The sequence below is a fragment of the Saprolegnia diclina genome, assembly GCF_000281045.1.
Source record: "Saprolegnia diclina VS20 unplaced genomic scaffold supercont1.13, whole genome shotgun sequence".
In the NCBI taxonomy this organism is placed as follows: domain Eukaryota; phylum Oomycota; class Saprolegniomycetes; order Saprolegniales; family Saprolegniaceae; genus Saprolegnia; species Saprolegnia diclina.
This window is the reverse complement of record NW_008246080.1, coordinates 710,845-726,904: the sequence shown is the minus strand read 5'-3', so window position 1 is coordinate 726,904 and position 16,060 is coordinate 710,845. Positions and strand designations below refer to the sequence as shown.

The 16,060-nt window shown below is 58.1% G+C and overlaps 5 protein-coding genes across 6 annotated transcripts; 2 read left to right on the top strand and 3 right to left on the bottom strand.

Annotated features, from left to right (window-relative positions):
- Positions 1-19: 19 nt before the first annotated feature.
- On the bottom strand, positions 20-1,876 carry SDRG_05222 (hypothetical protein). The gene is made up of 6 exons (XM_008610927.1): positions 1,762-1,876; positions 1,134-1,711; positions 976-1,086; positions 847-922; positions 215-802; positions 20-169 (listed from the first exon to the last, which is right to left on the bottom strand). Exons 1-6 carry the CDS (start codon positions 1,849-1,851, stop codon positions 89-91), a joined length of 1,524 nt encoding a protein of 507 aa, XP_008609149.1. The 5' UTR covers positions 1,852-1,876; the 3' UTR covers positions 20-88.
- A 3,292-nt stretch (positions 1,877-5,168) lies between these two features.
- Positions 5,169-6,726, top strand: SDRG_05221 (hypothetical protein). The gene has a single exon (XM_008610926.1). The coding sequence runs from the start codon at positions 5,261-5,263 to the stop codon at positions 6,659-6,661; it is 1,401 nt and encodes a 466-aa protein (XP_008609148.1). The 5' UTR covers positions 5,169-5,260; the 3' UTR covers positions 6,662-6,726.
- Positions 6,727-7,430: 704 nt separating this feature from the next.
- On the bottom strand, positions 7,431-9,209 carry SDRG_05220 (hypothetical protein). Its single transcript, XM_008610925.1, has 3 exons — positions 8,326-9,209; positions 8,043-8,275; positions 7,431-7,995 (listed from the first exon to the last, which is right to left on the bottom strand). The coding sequence occupies exons 1-3, from the start codon at positions 9,032-9,034 to the stop codon at positions 7,552-7,554; spliced, it is 1,386 nt and encodes a 461-aa protein (XP_008609147.1). The 5' UTR covers positions 9,035-9,209; the 3' UTR covers positions 7,431-7,551.
- A 774-nt stretch (positions 9,210-9,983) lies between these two features.
- SDRG_05219 lies at positions 9,984-13,232 on the top strand. Of its 2 annotated transcripts, none has more exons than XM_008610924.1 (12): positions 9,984-10,555; positions 10,598-10,667; positions 10,711-10,865; positions 10,910-11,190; positions 11,245-11,881; positions 11,936-12,046; positions 12,106-12,189; positions 12,236-12,321; positions 12,382-12,492; positions 12,550-12,673; positions 12,724-12,839; positions 12,894-13,232. In XM_008610924.1, the coding sequence occupies exons 1-12, from the start codon at positions 10,301-10,303 to the stop codon at positions 13,111-13,113; spliced, it is 2,250 nt and encodes a 749-aa protein (XP_008609146.1). In that variant the 5' UTR covers positions 9,984-10,300; the 3' UTR covers positions 13,114-13,232. The 2 variants fall into 2 exon arrangements, with proteins under 2 accessions (XP_008609146.1, XP_008609145.1); XM_008610923.1 differs by having other exon boundaries at positions 12,885-13,232.
- A 446-nt stretch (positions 13,233-13,678) lies between these two features.
- Positions 13,679-14,862, bottom strand: SDRG_05218 (hypothetical protein). Its single transcript, XM_008610922.1, has 2 exons — positions 14,702-14,862; positions 13,679-14,653 (listed from the first exon to the last, which is right to left on the bottom strand). The coding sequence occupies exons 1-2, from the start codon at positions 14,775-14,777 to the stop codon at positions 13,695-13,697; spliced, it is 1,035 nt and encodes a 344-aa protein (XP_008609144.1). The 5' UTR covers positions 14,778-14,862; the 3' UTR covers positions 13,679-13,694.
- Between the last annotated feature and the right edge of the window lie 1,198 nt (positions 14,863-16,060).

The window sequence follows — 16,060 nt, the reverse complement described above, 5'->3', positions numbered from 1 at the left end:
CGATTCGACACTATTTGCGTGCGCGTTTCGTCCAAGTATCAATGTTTCAAATACATATATATATCTATTTCCAATCTCCACTCAGTACTTAGGCGCGCGCCTCCGGGCACCCGGCGCCCGGCGTCCGGGTCGCAATGTCCTTGACCAATGCGTCCGACAAGCGCTGGTTCTACACCATCAATTAGTCAACCAGCGCAAGGTAGCGTCGTCGTACCTCCATGAACGAACGCATGTGCAAAATGGGCGCGACCCCAACCTGCGAGATGGTCTTGCCGTGGATGCGCTCGCTGTACGTCTGCGGGTGGTAGGCCGCGAGTGGGTCCGTCGGCGCGCTGAGGTCGACGCCTTCGACGACGTCAAAGAGCGCGTCCAAGTCGTTCATCTTCATGAACGGACACGTCGCGCAGCCACCGGCGGTCGAGCAGCCTTCGCCGCCTTGGACACCAGGCACCACGTTGTTCTCGTCGTCCTTGGCGATCGCATCGGCGGCGACAGGAAAGATGATTTCAACTTGCGGCGTCGACGAGCCCGTGCTCGCTTGGAGCGTCTGCTGCACACCGCGCACGATCGACGTGATCATGCCGGCCTCCGTGCCGAGCACAAAGCGCAGCTTCTCGCTCGAGTTGGCCGCGATCGCGTCGTTGGTCTTGGCCTTGATAAAGTTGAGAATGTTGGACGTCGAGCCGACCACGCCGCGGCCTTGGTTCTGGGCCTCCATCGCGAGCGTAAACATCTCGCCGGGCACTTCAAAATGGGCAGTTTGGTACACGTCGCTGTACTGCTCCCGGACGCGCTGCGTGACCTAGATACCAAAATTGAGTCAAAAGGATAGACAATATTGTCGACCTTGTCGCCAAACATGTGGTGCACGACGCAGTTGCCTTCCTTAAAGTAGTCGAAGCGCTTGAGAAGCGACGTGATGCTACACAAAGCGCCAATGATGAGGATCCAGATGCGTCCAAAGTCATTACGTACGTCTTGCTCGTGTGCTTGGGGTGGATCTGGCGAATCTTCTCGTCCGGCAAGGTCGCCAAATGGCGGAACATCTGCTCGAGGTTCTCGCCCATGTACGTGTCCGGGCCATACCTAGGCAACAACTCAGCCATGATCATCGCGCTAAGAGCGGAGCGTACCAGATGTTGAGGCCCGGGATCTGCGCATCGGCGTGCAAAATCGTCTGAACGACGTTGGACGAGGTGCACGTGATGGTCGGGATGATGTTGTGGGCCCACGCCTTGCTCTTGAGCGACGTGTTGATGTACACCACGTGGAGGCTGTTGGGCGTCGCCGCGGCCTTGGTCAGGTACGCCATGTACGCAGCCTTCTCGGCCGACTCGGCCAAGCTGCACCCAATCTTCTTCTTCGAGAGACGGTAGACGGGAATGTCATGGAAGCCGTTCGAATCCAAGTTGGCACGGACGCTCTCCGACATAAAGTCGACGCCGAGGCATGCGACGGCCTTGGCGCCGTTCTTGGCCATGACGGCCGCGGCTTCGCCCATCGCAAGCGAGTCTGCGACCAGCGTGTGCGGCCACTTGAGCGACGAGAGGACGCCTTGGAGCTCCGGGTCCATGTAAAAATGCGCCACGATCCCGAGCTTCTTCTTCTCGAGGAGCGCGTCGAGCTCCTTCACGGACGCCATGTTGGGCTGCAAGTACGTGGCTTGCGCCTCGGCAAACGAGCCTTGCGCCGACACGCTGTCCTTGGCAATCTACACAGAGCGCTTGTCAACTTGCCTACGTCGTTCCATGCTGCACGTACGAGGATCGACGGGAAGGGCTTCTCCCACGCCGACGAGAAGCGGCGGGCAGCGGTGCGGCGGAGGACATGGGCGCGGGCGGCGGCGAACATGGCGAAGTGCGTAGCAAGGCGCAAGTTGCAAAGTGCAATCGACCCGACGAGGTCGACAGTGCCATCTGGCGCCCCAAAATAATATGCGCCTCATTAAATTATTATGCAAATGTTGGATAGTAAAAGCAAGTGTAGATGTGTGGAAACAATGAATGACGTCATTAAAAGACACGTGCTACTTCAAGGCGTGCGAGAACCCTACCCTACGCGCCGGAATATCAGCCAATCAGAGGCGTCCCCAAAGGGCAAAAGACTGGTCGCCGATGAGTCATTCGCCCACCAAGTGGCCGATGACTCAGCGGCACCGTGTATACAAACACCAAGTACACGACAGGCCGCCATGCTGCCGACTGACCAAGATGGCTCACCAGTACCGCTTCCGACTAGAATAGACTAGCCGCGAAGCACTGGTAAATTAGTGAACGACCATCGTTGTGAGCTCGACATAGTGGGATGCCATACATAAGGTACGACAATGCCACGAAGCTTCCGAGGCAAAGCTACTACGAGTGTGTGCCTATTTGTCTTGGTTGGTGGCCAGAGTATGACGTACTTGTATGCTGTTGAACATTTGGAGTTGCCTACGGGAGGAGGCTACGACCGAGCCTAAGATCTTAGAACTGTCTTGAGGGTCAGCCCACGCATCCAGCCAAGCTTGCGGAATAAGTACTTGGGGTATCGCTGACGCGGGTAAGTAAGAGGTCAGGCGTGGTTTAATGCACAAGGGTCTCGACGCGCCACCTTCTTGGCCGTGGATTCTACAGCCAATACTCCAATGCATACGAGTGAGAGCGTACCGACTACAAGGTCGTCGTCGGATGTCGTTCGCGGGTTAGAATTCTTAATCCGAGAGGTGCGGGCAGCTCACACGCGCTCTCGTCGCCGTTAGCTTGGTGTTGAGCGTGAGTAAAGGCGAGAATTTCACGCACCAATCTTTTGCCCACGGCCATGTCGTTAAACAAGCACAAAGCCAAGTCGCATCCGGTGGCTGCGTCCACGACGAGCAGTCGAGCGGTAGGTCCGAGACGTCGAGGTTTGCGTGGCGGTCGTTGCTGAGAAAGCGGGCCACGAGCTCCTTCAAGGTGGTCTTGAATTCATCGAGATCGGGTGCCATTGGGAGGCCATGGAACGGACGTAGCGCATATGCGGCCAGCGTCACAACTTGGAAGGTCTCGTCCGGGACGGACACGGGAAGTTGTCAGCTAAGTCATCCGTGGTCTGTATCCACGACGAGTCGACTGCCAAGCTCTTCGGACCAATCGCAGTCGATAACGACCCCGTAGTGCTACACGTGGCACCGCGCAGGAGCCACGCAGATAAGCGTGGAGGTATGTCCCTGCGCCTGACTCGGCCTCGCCCTTGTCGGCGAGACTTTGGCGGTCCTTTTTTGCCTGGAGATGCGGAACGCGGATGGGGGGTTTGCAGTGCGCCGACTCGACGCTGCGGCCTGTCTGCAGCGGCCTTATCGTCCATTGTTATCCATTGCGCGTGGTCTTGAGCTTGAGCTTGAGCTCGACGTAGACGTGGTGTTGCGTGCCAAAGGTATCGGGCGACGCCAGCGCGCTGAAAGACTTGCGGGGCATATCCTAAAACGGAAAGATTGGCAAAGTGCAAAGTAGCGCCTGCACTCTGATTGGCTTGAATCTACAGGTCTCCGCCAATCAAAGCGACGCATGGTACAGCTTGTCAAACCGTTTGACAAGCCATTGGAGATAAGCGCGAAAGCGCGATACGAAAAAGAAGTCAATGGAGAATACCCGAAGAGAAGCTGGCCGCAGTGGTCGTGTCGACAAGCAGAAGATCGCAATGGCCATCGACCTTGCCCCCACCTTGGTGTCGTTTCGACGCTCGCTACAGTACTATACTGATGTTTGTATGCTCTCGGGCGTAATATAATACGATATCGATTTTTCCATGGGTCCAATCAGAACACGTGCTTTCTAAGAGACGAGCCAATCAAAGCGCGAACATCAGATCCTCACAAAGCAGAGTGACGACCGTCGCACGTTGGCCGCGACAACTGCCATGTAACAATCACTATCAAGTCGATGACCCAAGACGACGTCATTTGCAGGCGCGTTGCGGGAAGCGTAAGGACACGAAAGACGAGACTCGTGAGGCCATATAAGCCAGCCAAAGCGCACAAAAAAGCGCCCGGAGCGACGCCGACGAGACGACGAGTTAAAGAGCGGCGCGTCACAAGCAGCGGTTTTGATACACATCGCAATAGGGCAGCAGTGACGAGGCGGCTCTCCATGAGCTCGTAGCTTCTTCTAGTCCACGGCAACATACCGGAGCAAAGGCACGGCGACGACGTGTCTTTGCGTGGTATCGGATACAACGAGCAGTGGCGCCAGCATCGCCATGGCTATCCAATACTCGCTACAAAAAGGGTCAATCTGCACAGAGATTTTAAAGCAAGCGCCCAATGTGACCGCTGCTTGCTTTTTGCAAATCACTCATCTGGTTTTGACACGACAAACGGCAAACTGAGCGAAAATGCACAGGAATATTTGCTGGCTGCTTGCGATGAAATTTGAAAACACATCCATCAACGACACAAGCTGTGCTGGTTGTGAGACCGCCGACGATCTCGCGCGGCGAGGCCGTGCACGCTTGCCCACAACCTCCGCCTCGCATCCTTTGGTGGTTGCACCCGTCGTCGTTCTCTGAACTCTCGCCTTTTTCCAAATGCTGAAGGTCCCGCGGTGCCATGCTTGTGCTTGGTGGGGAGAATGGTCACTTCAACGTGTTCCAACGATCACCAGTGATGGTTCGGGAAAGCATCGTCGCAGCGAAGATGACGCTAGTGCAAAGGTGCAAGCGTACTGAGGATGAGCGCCCACATACATCAATCAGCGCCTATCCTCTTGCCGCTGTGCCATCGCCAATGGGTCTGTCCTCACAATCACCCGTCGATCCTCCTCCTGTGGCCTTGAAGTTTTGGCACCAAGAACGTCCACCTCTGTCGATCGCCAATGCTCCGACATCATCCGCCTCCGCAGCGTGTCCACTTACTAGCTCTTTGCCCGACACGAAACAATGTATTGCCATACAGTGTAAATTTCATACAGAACCTCAATGTACTGCGATTTCCTAAAAGCATCCACTACGCGCTTCCTTCCTCCGACCGCCAGCGTGGTGCCAGTGGACATAGGTGCCTTCGAACTTCGCCTTGACTTCGCACCCCGTTTCCTTCGAGCGAAGTTCGAAGGCGCACCTGCGACAAGCGCCGAAGTTTTACAGTGTAAGTGGTGTTCGATAGAAAGTGCAAAGTAAGTGAGGACGTTGGTCACGGCGAGTGCACCTTTGAACCTGTGGTGGCCGCCAGAGAGGCCAGTACACTGTACGACGACGGCCTCAATTGCTGCCTGGCTTCTCCAGTACGACTCGTACTGCATACTACACGATGGACGCCATTCCTCGAATTCGGCCGCCGATGAAAGGTCGCACCCACCGCGGGTCCGCGGTCACAAGAGGCTTTGACGCGCCACGCGTCCTGGCCCAGCCGCACCGCGTCGTTGTGTGCGGCGGCGGCATCGTCGGTCTAGCAACGTGCTACTACCTTGCGCGCAAGGGCCACGAGGTCGTCTGCATCGAGCGCGAGGCCAGCGTCGGCTGCACAGCGTCCGCGGCCAACGACGGCACGTACTTTGACGCGACGCTCTACTCGAGCTGGGCCGACATGTCGCTTCTGTACCAGAAGCACCACGCCAAGCACAAGCCGTTCCGCGTGCACCCGCGCGCATGGCTCGACCCGTCTTTTTGGTCGTGGGGCGTCAAGTTTATGCTCAACATGTCGAGCAAGAAGGCCAAGGACAACATGCGCAAGACGCGCGACCTCGACTTTTACAGCCAGCGCAAGCTGCAAGAGCTCTTCCGCATGTTCCCGGAGCTCGAGGACGAGCTCGACTCGGTCGCCGAAGGTACGCTCGAGCTCTTTGCGGCCGCGAGCACGGCCGAAGAGATCATGGACTCGGACCGCATCAAGCACTGCATGGAGTACCGATACCCGCTGCAGCCCGTCGACGCGACCGAGGGCCGCGCAATTGAGCCGGCGCTGCGCCCGGATGCGATCCGGCTCGGCGCCATGTTTTCGCCCATTGGTACCAACGGCGACGTGCACAAGACGTGCCTTGCGCTCGCGCAGCTCTGCAAGCGACACGGCGTCATGTTCCGCTGCAATACCGAGATCGAAGACGTTCTCGTCGTCGACGACCGCGTCGTGGCCGTCCAAGTCCGGAACGGCGACCTGATCGAGGGCGATTCGTTTGTCTTGGCGCTCGGCAACCACACGTCGTCGGTTGCCAAGCTCGCCGGCGTCAAGCTGCCCATGTACCCGATCAAAGGCTACGTGCTGCGCGTGCCGACGACACCGAATGCGACGCCGCTCAAGTGCAACGTCTATGCGGGCGGGCAAGCGCTCATCTCGCCCGAGCGCGACGACATGGTTCGCATCTCGGGCGGCGCCGACATCACGGGCTTCAACTACAAGAAGGACGCCAAGCGCGTCGCGTCCTTGCTCTCGCACGCCAAAAAGTGCTTTCCCGACGGGTACCTCGACGAAGCCAAGATGACGACGCAGGTGTGTCTGCGGCCGGTGAGCGCCGACGAAGTGCCGCTGATCGGCCAGACGCTTATCGAAAACTTATTTATCAACGCCGGCCACGGCTCGCGGGGCTGGACACTCGCGTTTGGCGCCGGCGCGCTCCTCGCCGACCAAATCAGCGGCCGCGCGCCCGAGATCAACATTGAAAAGTACTCGCCGTTGCGCTTTGGCCTCTTTGCGACGACGCAACCCCAACCCTAGTCGTGAGCCCTAGACGCCCTATGAAATATATTGTCGTATTATTTAGTTTTTACCATTTCTCAATCCTTCGGTTCCTTGCCTTTCGACTATTCGAGTGCACTAATCGACGAAAGACCATCTTCACAACAATCAAGTACAGAGATCCTGCCGACAGAACGTGTCCAGACCCATCCTCGCGTTGGTAACTCGACATGTCCACGGCAGGAGTGGGACGCCCATCAAGCACGCATATTGCACTGGCCTCTTCGCGGCGACCACCAATTCCGCGACCAAAAGCGCGTAATGCGAGTGTCACGCAGCTCCTTATTCGCTTCAAGTTGCCGTCGGCGACACTTGAAAAGAGTGGACTTGGCCGACGCGGTGCAAGCGTGGATGGCGCTTGCCAAATTTCCGCAGCCACATAGGAACGCCCGCAAGTGTCTCGCATCGGGACATGTCGACCTCAAGGAAGCGAGCGGTCGGGTCGGACTCGGATGCGGCTGCACCATCACCGGGTTTTCCTGGCCGTACGTTCTTGCCCTGGCCTCACGCGTGCGTGCATCACAGCACCTTCCTGGCGCCACTTCTTACTACGACGATCCCATGTGGGCACCCAGCAAGTCCAAGTGTCGGAGCGTGGCATTATGAATCGATGGACGCACTTGTCACTGCGTCCTTCGACTTCGACGTGGCGTACGGTACACTGGCGACGACGACTACAGTAGATGGCTACTTGGTATTACATGTAATTGGAGTAGCTCTGCGTTGATTCTACAGAGGCCGTGTCGCGCACGAGTGCGTGAAGGAATACATATTAGAGCTTAAACTAAGGACGCAATCGTGGCCTACAAGGGTGGGAAGGGCGGGTCTTCAATCGACCCGATAGTTGGGATGCTGTGTGGGGTCGTCGACTAACTAAAGAGGCCAAAGCGCAACGGCGAGTACTTTTCAATGTTGATCTCGGGTGTCCGGCCGCTGATCTGGTCGGCGAGGAGCGCGCCGGACCCGAACGAGAGCGTCCAGCCCTTGGAGCCATGACCCGTGTTGACAAAGAGGTTGTCGACGAGCGTTTGGCCAATGAACGGCACGTCGTCCGCGCTGACCGGCCGAAGACACACGTGCGACTCGAGCTTGGCCTCGTCGAGGTACGTCTCGGGGAAGAGGTGCTTGGCCTGCTTCAAGAGCCACTTGACCCGCTTCGGGTCGCTCTTGTAGTTGAACCCGGCAAAGTCCGCGCCGCCCGATATCCGCAGCGAGCCGTCGGCCATGGGCGACACGAGGGCGTTCCCACCGGCGTACACGTTGCACGTGAGCGGCGGGAACGCTTCGTTGCGCGGGACACTCAGCACATACCCCTACCCCGCAACGCGATCAGAGACGAGGTTCGGTGTACGCATCCTACCTTGACGGGGTACATGGGCAGTTTGACGCCGGCGAGCTTGGCGACCGCCGGTGTGTGGTTGCCGAGCGCGAGCACGAACGAGTCGCCTTCAATGAGGTCGCCGTCGTGGGCTTGGACGGCCACGACGCGGTTGTCGACGATGAGGATGTCAGTGATGTCCGTGTTGAAGCGGAACATGACGCCGTGCTGCCGGCAGAGCTGCCACATGGCCAGACACGTCTTGTGCACGTCGCCTACAAGAACGCAATCGGCGTCGAAAGAGCGAGGGTGACACGAGACGCACCGTTGGTGCCAGTGGCCGAGTAGATAGCCCCGGGTGCGAGCACCGACTTGGCCAGCGCGGGCTCGACGCAGGCCGCGTCCTTGGCGTCGAGTGGCTGCAGCGGGAGGCGGTACTCCATGCAGTGGTAAATGCGGTCCGAGTGCATCACTTCGTCGCGCTCGGCGGCCGACTCGAAGACTTCAAGCGTGCCTTCGGCGGTCTGTTCCATGGCCTCTTCAATCTCGGGGTGCATGCGAATGAGCTCGTCGAGCTTGCGCTGGCTGTAGAAGCCGAGGTCGCGGATCTTGCGGCCATTGTCTTTGGCCCGGCGGCTGGTCGCGCTCGTCATAAACTTGAGGCCCCACGACCAGAACGCCGGGTCCATCCACGCGGCCGCCTCGATGCGGAAGGCCTTTTGCTTGGACTTGGCCTTGGGCGACGACGTGCCCGCGTGAATCTGCTTGCGATAGAGCACGGAAAAGTCGGCCCAGCTGCTGTAGAGCGTCGAGTCGAAGAACGTGCCATTCTTGAAGGACGCGAGCATGCCGACTTGGCTCTCCTTTTCGATGCACACGACTTCGTGTCCGCGCTTGGCGAGATAGTAGCAGGTCGTGAGGCCAATGATGCCACCGCCTAGCACGACGACGCGTTGGTGGCACGTGGCCGATCGGGGCGGCGCGTCGATGCCCCGCATGGCCGCGGACGACCGGTGGTTCTTGCTGGCGCTCATGTCAAAGATGGAAGATGGCCACGAGGACGGGCGGGCCGAGGAAGCGAGTGGGAGCCAAGTTGCTGGAGGCGTCGAGGTCGTCGTCGTCGTCGTCGTCGTTGTCGGAGATCCTCGGCGGCGGATCTAGTACACTGGAGAAACCACCGACTTGTACTGTACTTTGCCCGAGGTTTCAGTGCTCGCGGTTTGTAATTTTATCGACGGACCAATCAAAAGGCCGGAAATTCCAGACACCTTGCCGAAATTCGGATTTCGCGGCACATGCCGATTTTAAGAGGGCATCACCAACGTGCACGATCTATGGCGCCCGTCGATGGCGACGCTGGCTATCTCTACATTGCTTCATCGGGTTTCGAAGCGGCCGCTGAGAGCGGGCTCGTCATCGAACCTTCTCGGCGCGCAAATGCGATGCGCTACAGCCGCGTGAGCGGACGGGCCAGAGTGCCACACAGTGTTTCAAACCAGCGTTTTTCCAAGCCGCTGGATCCACGGCAGGGTATGTCGTCTTGGCAGTATACCATGTACGAATACTGTAGTCGACTGCAGAAGAGTAAAGCCATGTCATACGACGTGTCATCCATCGTCGCATCCGACGCTTGCGACACCAGCGACGAGGCCATTCCTCATCCTGCCACCAAAATGCGACCCAGAGACGCGGCAACTCGATGCCGAATGCTAGCGTCCAATCATCGGCATGTGCCTAATTAGGATGCTGGCCAAAAGTTGAAGCCATGCTTCTGGTCCTCTTCTTTCAGTATCTTGCATTGACCGTTCGAGGTTCGTGGCCGTCGGCCAGCACCAGCCCAAGGAGTAGCCAATGGCGACTGGTCACAGGACCCTTGGGATGATAGCGCGACGACTATGTCGACGCAGTCCCTCTTGGTGGCCAGGCAGCATGCTCCGGGAAACCAGTTGAGCAATGCAGTAATCTGCGCGCCCGTCCATGGGTAGCGTGCGTAGCGCTGCCTTTTCTCGGCCGACAACAAACGACCACCATCGGTCGCTATTGGGTCTGGCTGGTCGTCGAATTCAGGGAAAATACGGTGGCGCACGCACTGGCCCTCGTTCGACAAGCAGCCAGTACGTACAGCCATCCAGAGACCGGCGCTTGGCGCGAAGGTGGTCGTAGGGTGCTCAGTGCCAGCCGTCCACGGCGCGTCATCGCTTCGCCAACTCAGAATCGACAAGTGGCACAGATTGTTCGATATATTTGATATATTTGTGGCTTCGATATTTTTATCCGGAAAGATCGTGCCACGCGGCGAGATGACCAGCGCCGAGCTCGCCAAGCTCCTCGGCGCCGGCGCCGATGACGAGTACTCGTGCGACGTGCTGCTTGACGAGCTCTGCGCGACGACCGGCGACCTCCACAGCTTGGACGCAGTCTTCCAGGCGACGATTGACAAGCTCACGTCGCAGCGCCACGTCCTCAACGCGAGGATTGCAGACCTCACCAAGCAGAGCGCAGCAGCGGCAGCCAGATACCACGACAACCTGCGTGCACCAGAGCGGCTGTTGCAGGTACCGACATGCCTTGCGAGCGTCACGACCGAAGCTGCGTAGACGGTGTGCAGCGAGATGGACGAGCTCGAAGATCGGTTCACCAAAGTCAGCTCGTCGGCCGTCGTCATTGGTACATGCTTGCTTACTGAACAGATGCATATACCACGCGCTAGGCGACCGGCTCGCCATCATTGACAAGGAAAAGTCCCGCGCCCTCGAGACGAACGAGCTCCTCGAAGTCATTCAACTGCTCAATGCGCCGGTGAGCGCCAAGAAGACGACCAACAAGCTCTTCAACACGCTACGCGACCCTACCCAGATACACGACGTGCGCCACGCGCGAATATATCCACGGTGGCTTATCCCGCGTAGGCGTGCCGTGTGCTCAAGAAGCTACAAGAGTTTGCCGAGGAGCTCACACCGTCGGCCGCGACCCAAGGTGCCATCGCCGAGATTGACCGGCTCACGCAGAGCATCGAGACCGACCTTTTGAACGGGTTCAGTGAAGCGCAAGAGCAGGAGCTCCACGGCGTCGGCAACTCGCAAGACTTCGAGACGATGCAGCTCAACGTCCAGTCGCTGCTGGCGTACAATGGCAAGGACAAGGTTGCCGACCGCTACGTCTGGAACATCATCCAGGAGCGACTCACCAAGTACATTTCTATATACCCAGTCAGAAGGACGCGGGTGCCATGGCGGTGACGTAGGAATCGTCTCGCGCTCGACTCGGTGGATCCAGCGCAAGACATGGACGCGCTCTGTACCAAGCTGCGCGCGATCTGCAAGCAGCAATTTGCAGTCGTACCACGCATCTTTCCATCCAGCGTCGTCGCGTACGTCCGGGAGACCCTCGTGGCACGGCTGTATCACGACCCAGCGTTCGGCATCTTGTCGCATTTGGAGCGCCTCTTGACGACGTCGCCCGCCCAGGCCTACGTCGAGACGCTGACGTGGACGTTTGAGAAGGCAGAGAAGCTCACGGACGCGATCGCGGCGCTGATCGACGACCCCAATCAACGCCCGCGCATGGATGCTTTCCTGGAAGCGCAGCTGCAGACGCTCTTTGGCGCGCACCGCGCCACGTACATGTCGATCGAGCTCGAGCTCCTCGAGACAGCGTTTGCGACCACGTTGCACAGCGTGCAATTTCCTGTCGCGCCATTTGGCAAGCAAAACAAGAGCAAACTCAAGGCAGCAGCGAGTGACACGCCGCCGTCGAGTCCGTCAGCGGCGGCCAAAGCCGAAAAGACCAAGGCCGAGAAGCAAGACGTGCAGTTTTACGAGACGCTGCTGGCGATTGCACAAGACACGTCGGTACCGGCGCGCTTTGCCGCTGCGCTCGAGGTCGATTTGAAAATGGAAGGAGGGGTAGGGTTGCATGACCTGCTTTGGGCGTAGGCAACGACGGCCCGCGGCGACATTGTCTTGCACAAGAGCGACCTCCTCGTCGACTTTTACGTCAAAGCGTTTGGTCTCTACTGTGCGACCATCGGCGATGCCTATCTCTCGGTACATCTCAAATTTTGAAACATTGGGCAAATTCGGAAAAATAATGGGAAAATACGTAGAAAATGTGCAACCTCGCGCACGAGCTCGTGCAAGAACCACTGCTCTGTATGGAGTCGGCGACGCGCTTCTTTGTCATTCTCAAGGTACTTTCGACGCGCATTCGATCGTCGGTACGCAGGACGTGCGTAGCATTTGATTCAACATGTGGCGTCGTTTGACCGTCAGTACCATGCGAGCATTGCGCCGGCGCTGACGAGTGCCCCGACCGTTCAAACGTACGTTGCTAAAATGAAATGTCTCTATGGGTTTGTGTATATCTATCCATGCGAGGGTAGGGTCTGCGTGGAAGCCAAGCGCACAACGCTTGAGACACTCGAAGGACACGTGGCATTTGGCTTGCAAAAGACGTTCTTAGCCATCGAGAAGAGCCTCGTCGCCATCTTGAGGTGCATAGTAGCGCAATGCTTATACCCTTCATCACCATCATGTTTCCGTTGGCACAGTGCGGCGCAGGACAAGTCGGACTTTCTCAGCAAGACGGGGGCCGTGTCCTTGTCGACGACCAAGGCGTGCAAGCAGGTCGTGGCCTACCTCTCTCCGCTCCTAACGGTGGCGGCCGACGCGCTCGTATGCCTCTTTCAATGTTTCAATGTTTCAACTGTGGAAAAATACGTTAGGAGCTCACGAACCGAGTACAGTTTATCACGGGGCTCACGGCCATCTTCAAGGACACGCTTATCCAGCACATGAAGCGGTTTAAATTTGATCCGGATGGCGCGTGCGTCCTCCTCACGTATCCTTTTGTATCAAGTGGAGAGTGTTGATACATGGAGGCTAGGGACATAAGCGCCTACCGCCAAGTGTTTCGGCCGCACCGCAACCCGTCCGTGGACGCCAACTTTGATTTTCTGCACGGACTTGCGAATCTCTACGCTTTGCCCCGCGACTCGCTCGTGAGCTACGTGACCGAAGGCGGCATCGCGGCCACGCTCGGCAAAACGTCGCTCCACGAGCTCATTCGCCGGCGCTGGGACTACAAGCTCAACGGCGACAAAATCCCGATTTAATGCATATCCCGTCGCGAGGTTTGTCGACTCTTTCGCATTACACTATTGTCGTGCGTCTCTCCAACATACTATAAACATGTTTTGCGTTATCACAAAGACTTAGCATACGTAGAACCCAGCAATCTACTTCGTCGGCTTGCGCTCGCCGGGCCGTGGTAGCGCAGGCGGTGGTGCAGGGCTCGTCTGGCGCTTCTATAGTCCCCGGGGTGCTTGTGGCCACAAGTGACACCCATGACACCGCACCTCGTATAGACCTTCCAGGCGTCGACAAAGCGACGCCGTTTCTCGAGGTCGACCCTGAGACTGAATCGGTGTCAGCGACTGGAGGTCGCGGTGCAGGACGGTCGGCTACGTGGGCTTGGTCAGCCTAAAAACGGGGATCTTGAGCGGGGTAAAGCAGGCGGCGGCAGCAATGTTGGCAGGGACGTCTACCACGTGGCTCTTTCCATGACGCGCTAAGTCATGTGCCATTTCGCTGTCAAGTTCGGAGCCTCCCAACACGACCGATGCTTGTAGTCCATCAGGCAAACTTGCTAACTTGAATGGCCCAAAAAATCAACAAAAATCAACAACAACAAACATTACAAGCTACGGGAATAGAGCTCGTTCTTGACGGCGGCCGACCGTTCTTCGAGGCGCTTGGAGTTGGGCGGGTCAATCTTGATGGTGTAATTGTACCGGCGTCGAAAGTCCTTCTTCTCTGTCAAGCTCCGCAGCGCAAAGTAGTACTTGGCGTAGACCGACCCGGAGATGTAGAGGTCCCACTGAATGTAGTGCAGAAAGAGGCGTTCGAGGCGGTTGATGCAGTGCAGCGGGAACTGCGGGTAAATGTTGGAAATCTCGACGTTCCACGACGAGAGGTCCTGCCACACTTTGGACGCGAGCAAGAGCCCGCAGAGCACAATGGGCTTCCAGCTCGACCCGAGCAGCGGGATGTTGGCCCGCTCCATGAGCCGCTCAATGTAAATGAGGCATACGATCGTGCACTCGGCGCTGAGCTGCGCGCGGTTGAAGAGGTTTTTGCAAAAGCGAAAGATCTCTTCGACGCTCGGGATGTGCGTTTTGCAGTTGACCTTGTCCATGCGGTAGTACGAGAGCGGATGCAGCGTCGGGAGCCGCACGAACGTATACTTGTATGTTGGCGACACAAAGTGCTCTTCGTCAAACACCTTGTCGACCGAGAGGTGGAGGCCCGGAAGGTGCCCGCTCGTCGGGTGGACCGTCGACGCGTCGAACGACTCGGTGCGCAGCGCGTGGCTGGCTTCGGCCACCGACGACGGCGCCTCGGCGATCGTTGCGCTCTGGATGGTCGATCCCAGTAGTGGCGCACGCAACCGCTTCTCGCAGCGGCGAATGTGCTGGTACAGGACGACCGCGACGCGCCGGAGCGAGTCGTCGTAGTTGGGTTTCGCCACGCTGCTGGGCGGCGCCAGCGTCTCGCTCACGTCGACGCGGGCGTCGGGCGCGCGGTACTTGAGCCCGTTCGTGCGCAGCTTGGGCGTGCACACGGTATGCGTCGGCTGGAAGAGCTCGGCTTCGACTAGATCCAGCACGAGGCGTCAGGACCACGAAGAAGGAGCCGACGTACTGTCAACATCGAAATGGACCTTCTTCAGCGGCGGCGACGGCGAGATAGAGACAGCGAGCATGGATTCCCCGCCCATCGACGTTCGCTGCGGTGCTGGCGGCGGCTCGGCGATTGCAGCACTTGCCCTTGCCGGCTGGAGAGCAATCTCGCAGCCTGTCAAATTTGATAGTGCAAAATCAAGATGCTTTCTTTTTATAGCTTACAAACCATATGGTATTTTAATAGTGTGGTTGGGACCACCTCAACATCCGTTTCGAAAGGTTTATCCGGACAACGGCGGAAGCGTCAACTTCAACCTCTGTGACAGGCACGTGAGATTGCCGTGGGGAATCTGGTCCGCGGATCACATTTCTCGACGAAGCCATGGCTAGGGATGACGCAGGCTGGTACGAGGAGACGTTGCACCATCACCAGACCAGTCGGCTGACCAGACCCAGACAGAGCGCCCCTTCCCACAGGCACGCAGCACCCAATGGAGTGACTCGAGCAGCACTCTTTTATGTGCTGGCGTGGCGCCACCCAGTGGACCTTTCAATGTACTGTACGAATCGGACCTCTGACATTGTCACACGCTAGATACAGGTTCGAAAGTCGCACCACCAAGCCATCGTTGGGACGAGCCTCGGGTCGTTGCGTCGCTGCTGCAACCCAAGGAAGCCGTGTTGCGACTGCACCTGGAGTACGGAGAGCATCGCAGCGTAGCTTGCCAACGACCCGTCATCCCGAACGTCACGCTCAGGGTTGCGAAGCCGCCTACGACAGCGCATGAAAGATCTGCACGGTCGTTGCATTGGTGATGAGATGGCTGGCATTGCTACCAAGGACGCTCGACGTGCTGCTTGACCGACTACCGTCTATCCTCTGCTACGGACAGCGCTTCGCTGCCAAACGTCGTCGACTTTGCTCTTCCACCACCTCCAGATCTCAACTTAAACCGCTGCGGCCAGTGATGCGCATTCGTGACGAGACGAGGCAGCACCCATATCCGGATATCCGGATACCGGACACAAGTGGCAGAGTTTGCACTTTGACGCGATGTCGAACCCCGCGCTTGCCGCGTACGAGGCCGCGTACGATCTGCTTCAAGACCCGAGCGCGTTTGTCGCCTCTGACGCGCTTCTGTATCCGGCGCATTTCCTCTTCCGCCTCTCGGGCTTGGACGCGCCACTCGCGTGCCCGCTCGGTGCCAAGCAGGCAGCGCAGATCACTGCACTCTACCCCGGCAAGGTCATTTCTGCGGCCAACATCCTCTGTGAAGAGCGGTACCTCGACAATCATAAGTACATACTTGGCGAAATCATTGACGCCTGCCTCCCGCGCTTGGCACCATCGACCACCGCGAACGTGAGGCTCTCGCAC

Excerpts from the sequence above, each read along its gene's own strand:
- SDRG_05222 (XM_008610927.1), bottom strand. The coding sequence starts at position 1,851 with ATGTTCGCCGCCGCCCGCGCCCATGTCCTCCGCCGCACCGCTGCCCGC. Across the intron at positions 1,087-1,133 it reads ATCCCGGGCCTCAACATCTG|GTATGGCCCGGACACGTACA; the intron begins GTACGCTCCGCT and ends GTTGTTGCCTAG. Across the intron at positions 803-846 it reads ACCACATGTTTGGCGACAAG|GTCACGCAGCGCGTCCGGGA; the intron begins GTCGACAATATT and ends TTTGGTATCTAG.
- SDRG_05221 (XM_008610926.1), top strand. The coding sequence starts at position 5,261 with ATGGACGCCATTCCTCGAATTCGGCCGCCGATGAAAGGTCGCACCCAC.
- SDRG_05220 (XM_008610925.1), bottom strand. The coding sequence starts at position 9,034 with ATGAGCGCCAGCAAGAACCACCGGTCGTCCGCGGCCATGCGGGGCATC. Across the intron at positions 8,276-8,325 it reads CTCGGCCACTGGCACCAACG|GCGACGTGCACAAGACGTGT; the intron begins GTGCGTCTCGTG and ends GCGTTCTTGTAG. Across the intron at positions 7,996-8,042 it reads TGCCCATGTACCCCGTCAAG|GGGTATGTGCTGAGTGTCCC; the intron begins GTAGGATGCGTA and ends GTTGCGGGGTAG.
- SDRG_05219 (XM_008610923.1), top strand. The coding sequence starts at position 10,301 with ATGACCAGCGCCGAGCTCGCCAAGCTCCTCGGCGCCGGCGCCGATGAC. Across the intron at positions 12,190-12,235 it reads GCTTCTTTGTCATTCTCAAG|CATTTGATTCAACATGTGGC; the intron begins GTACTTTCGACG and ends GGACGTGCGTAG. Across the intron at positions 12,840-12,884 it reads GGCGCGTGCGTCCTCCTCAC|GGACATAAGCGCCTACCGCC; the intron begins GTATCCTTTTGT and ends CATGGAGGCTAG.
- SDRG_05218 (XM_008610922.1), bottom strand. The coding sequence starts at position 14,777 with ATGGGCGGGGAATCCATGCTCGCTGTCTCTATCTCGCCGTCGCCGCCG. Across the intron at positions 14,654-14,701 it reads GGTCCATTTCGATGTTGACA|TCGAAGCCGAGCTCTTCCAG; the intron begins GTACGTCGGCTC and ends TGCTGGATCTAG.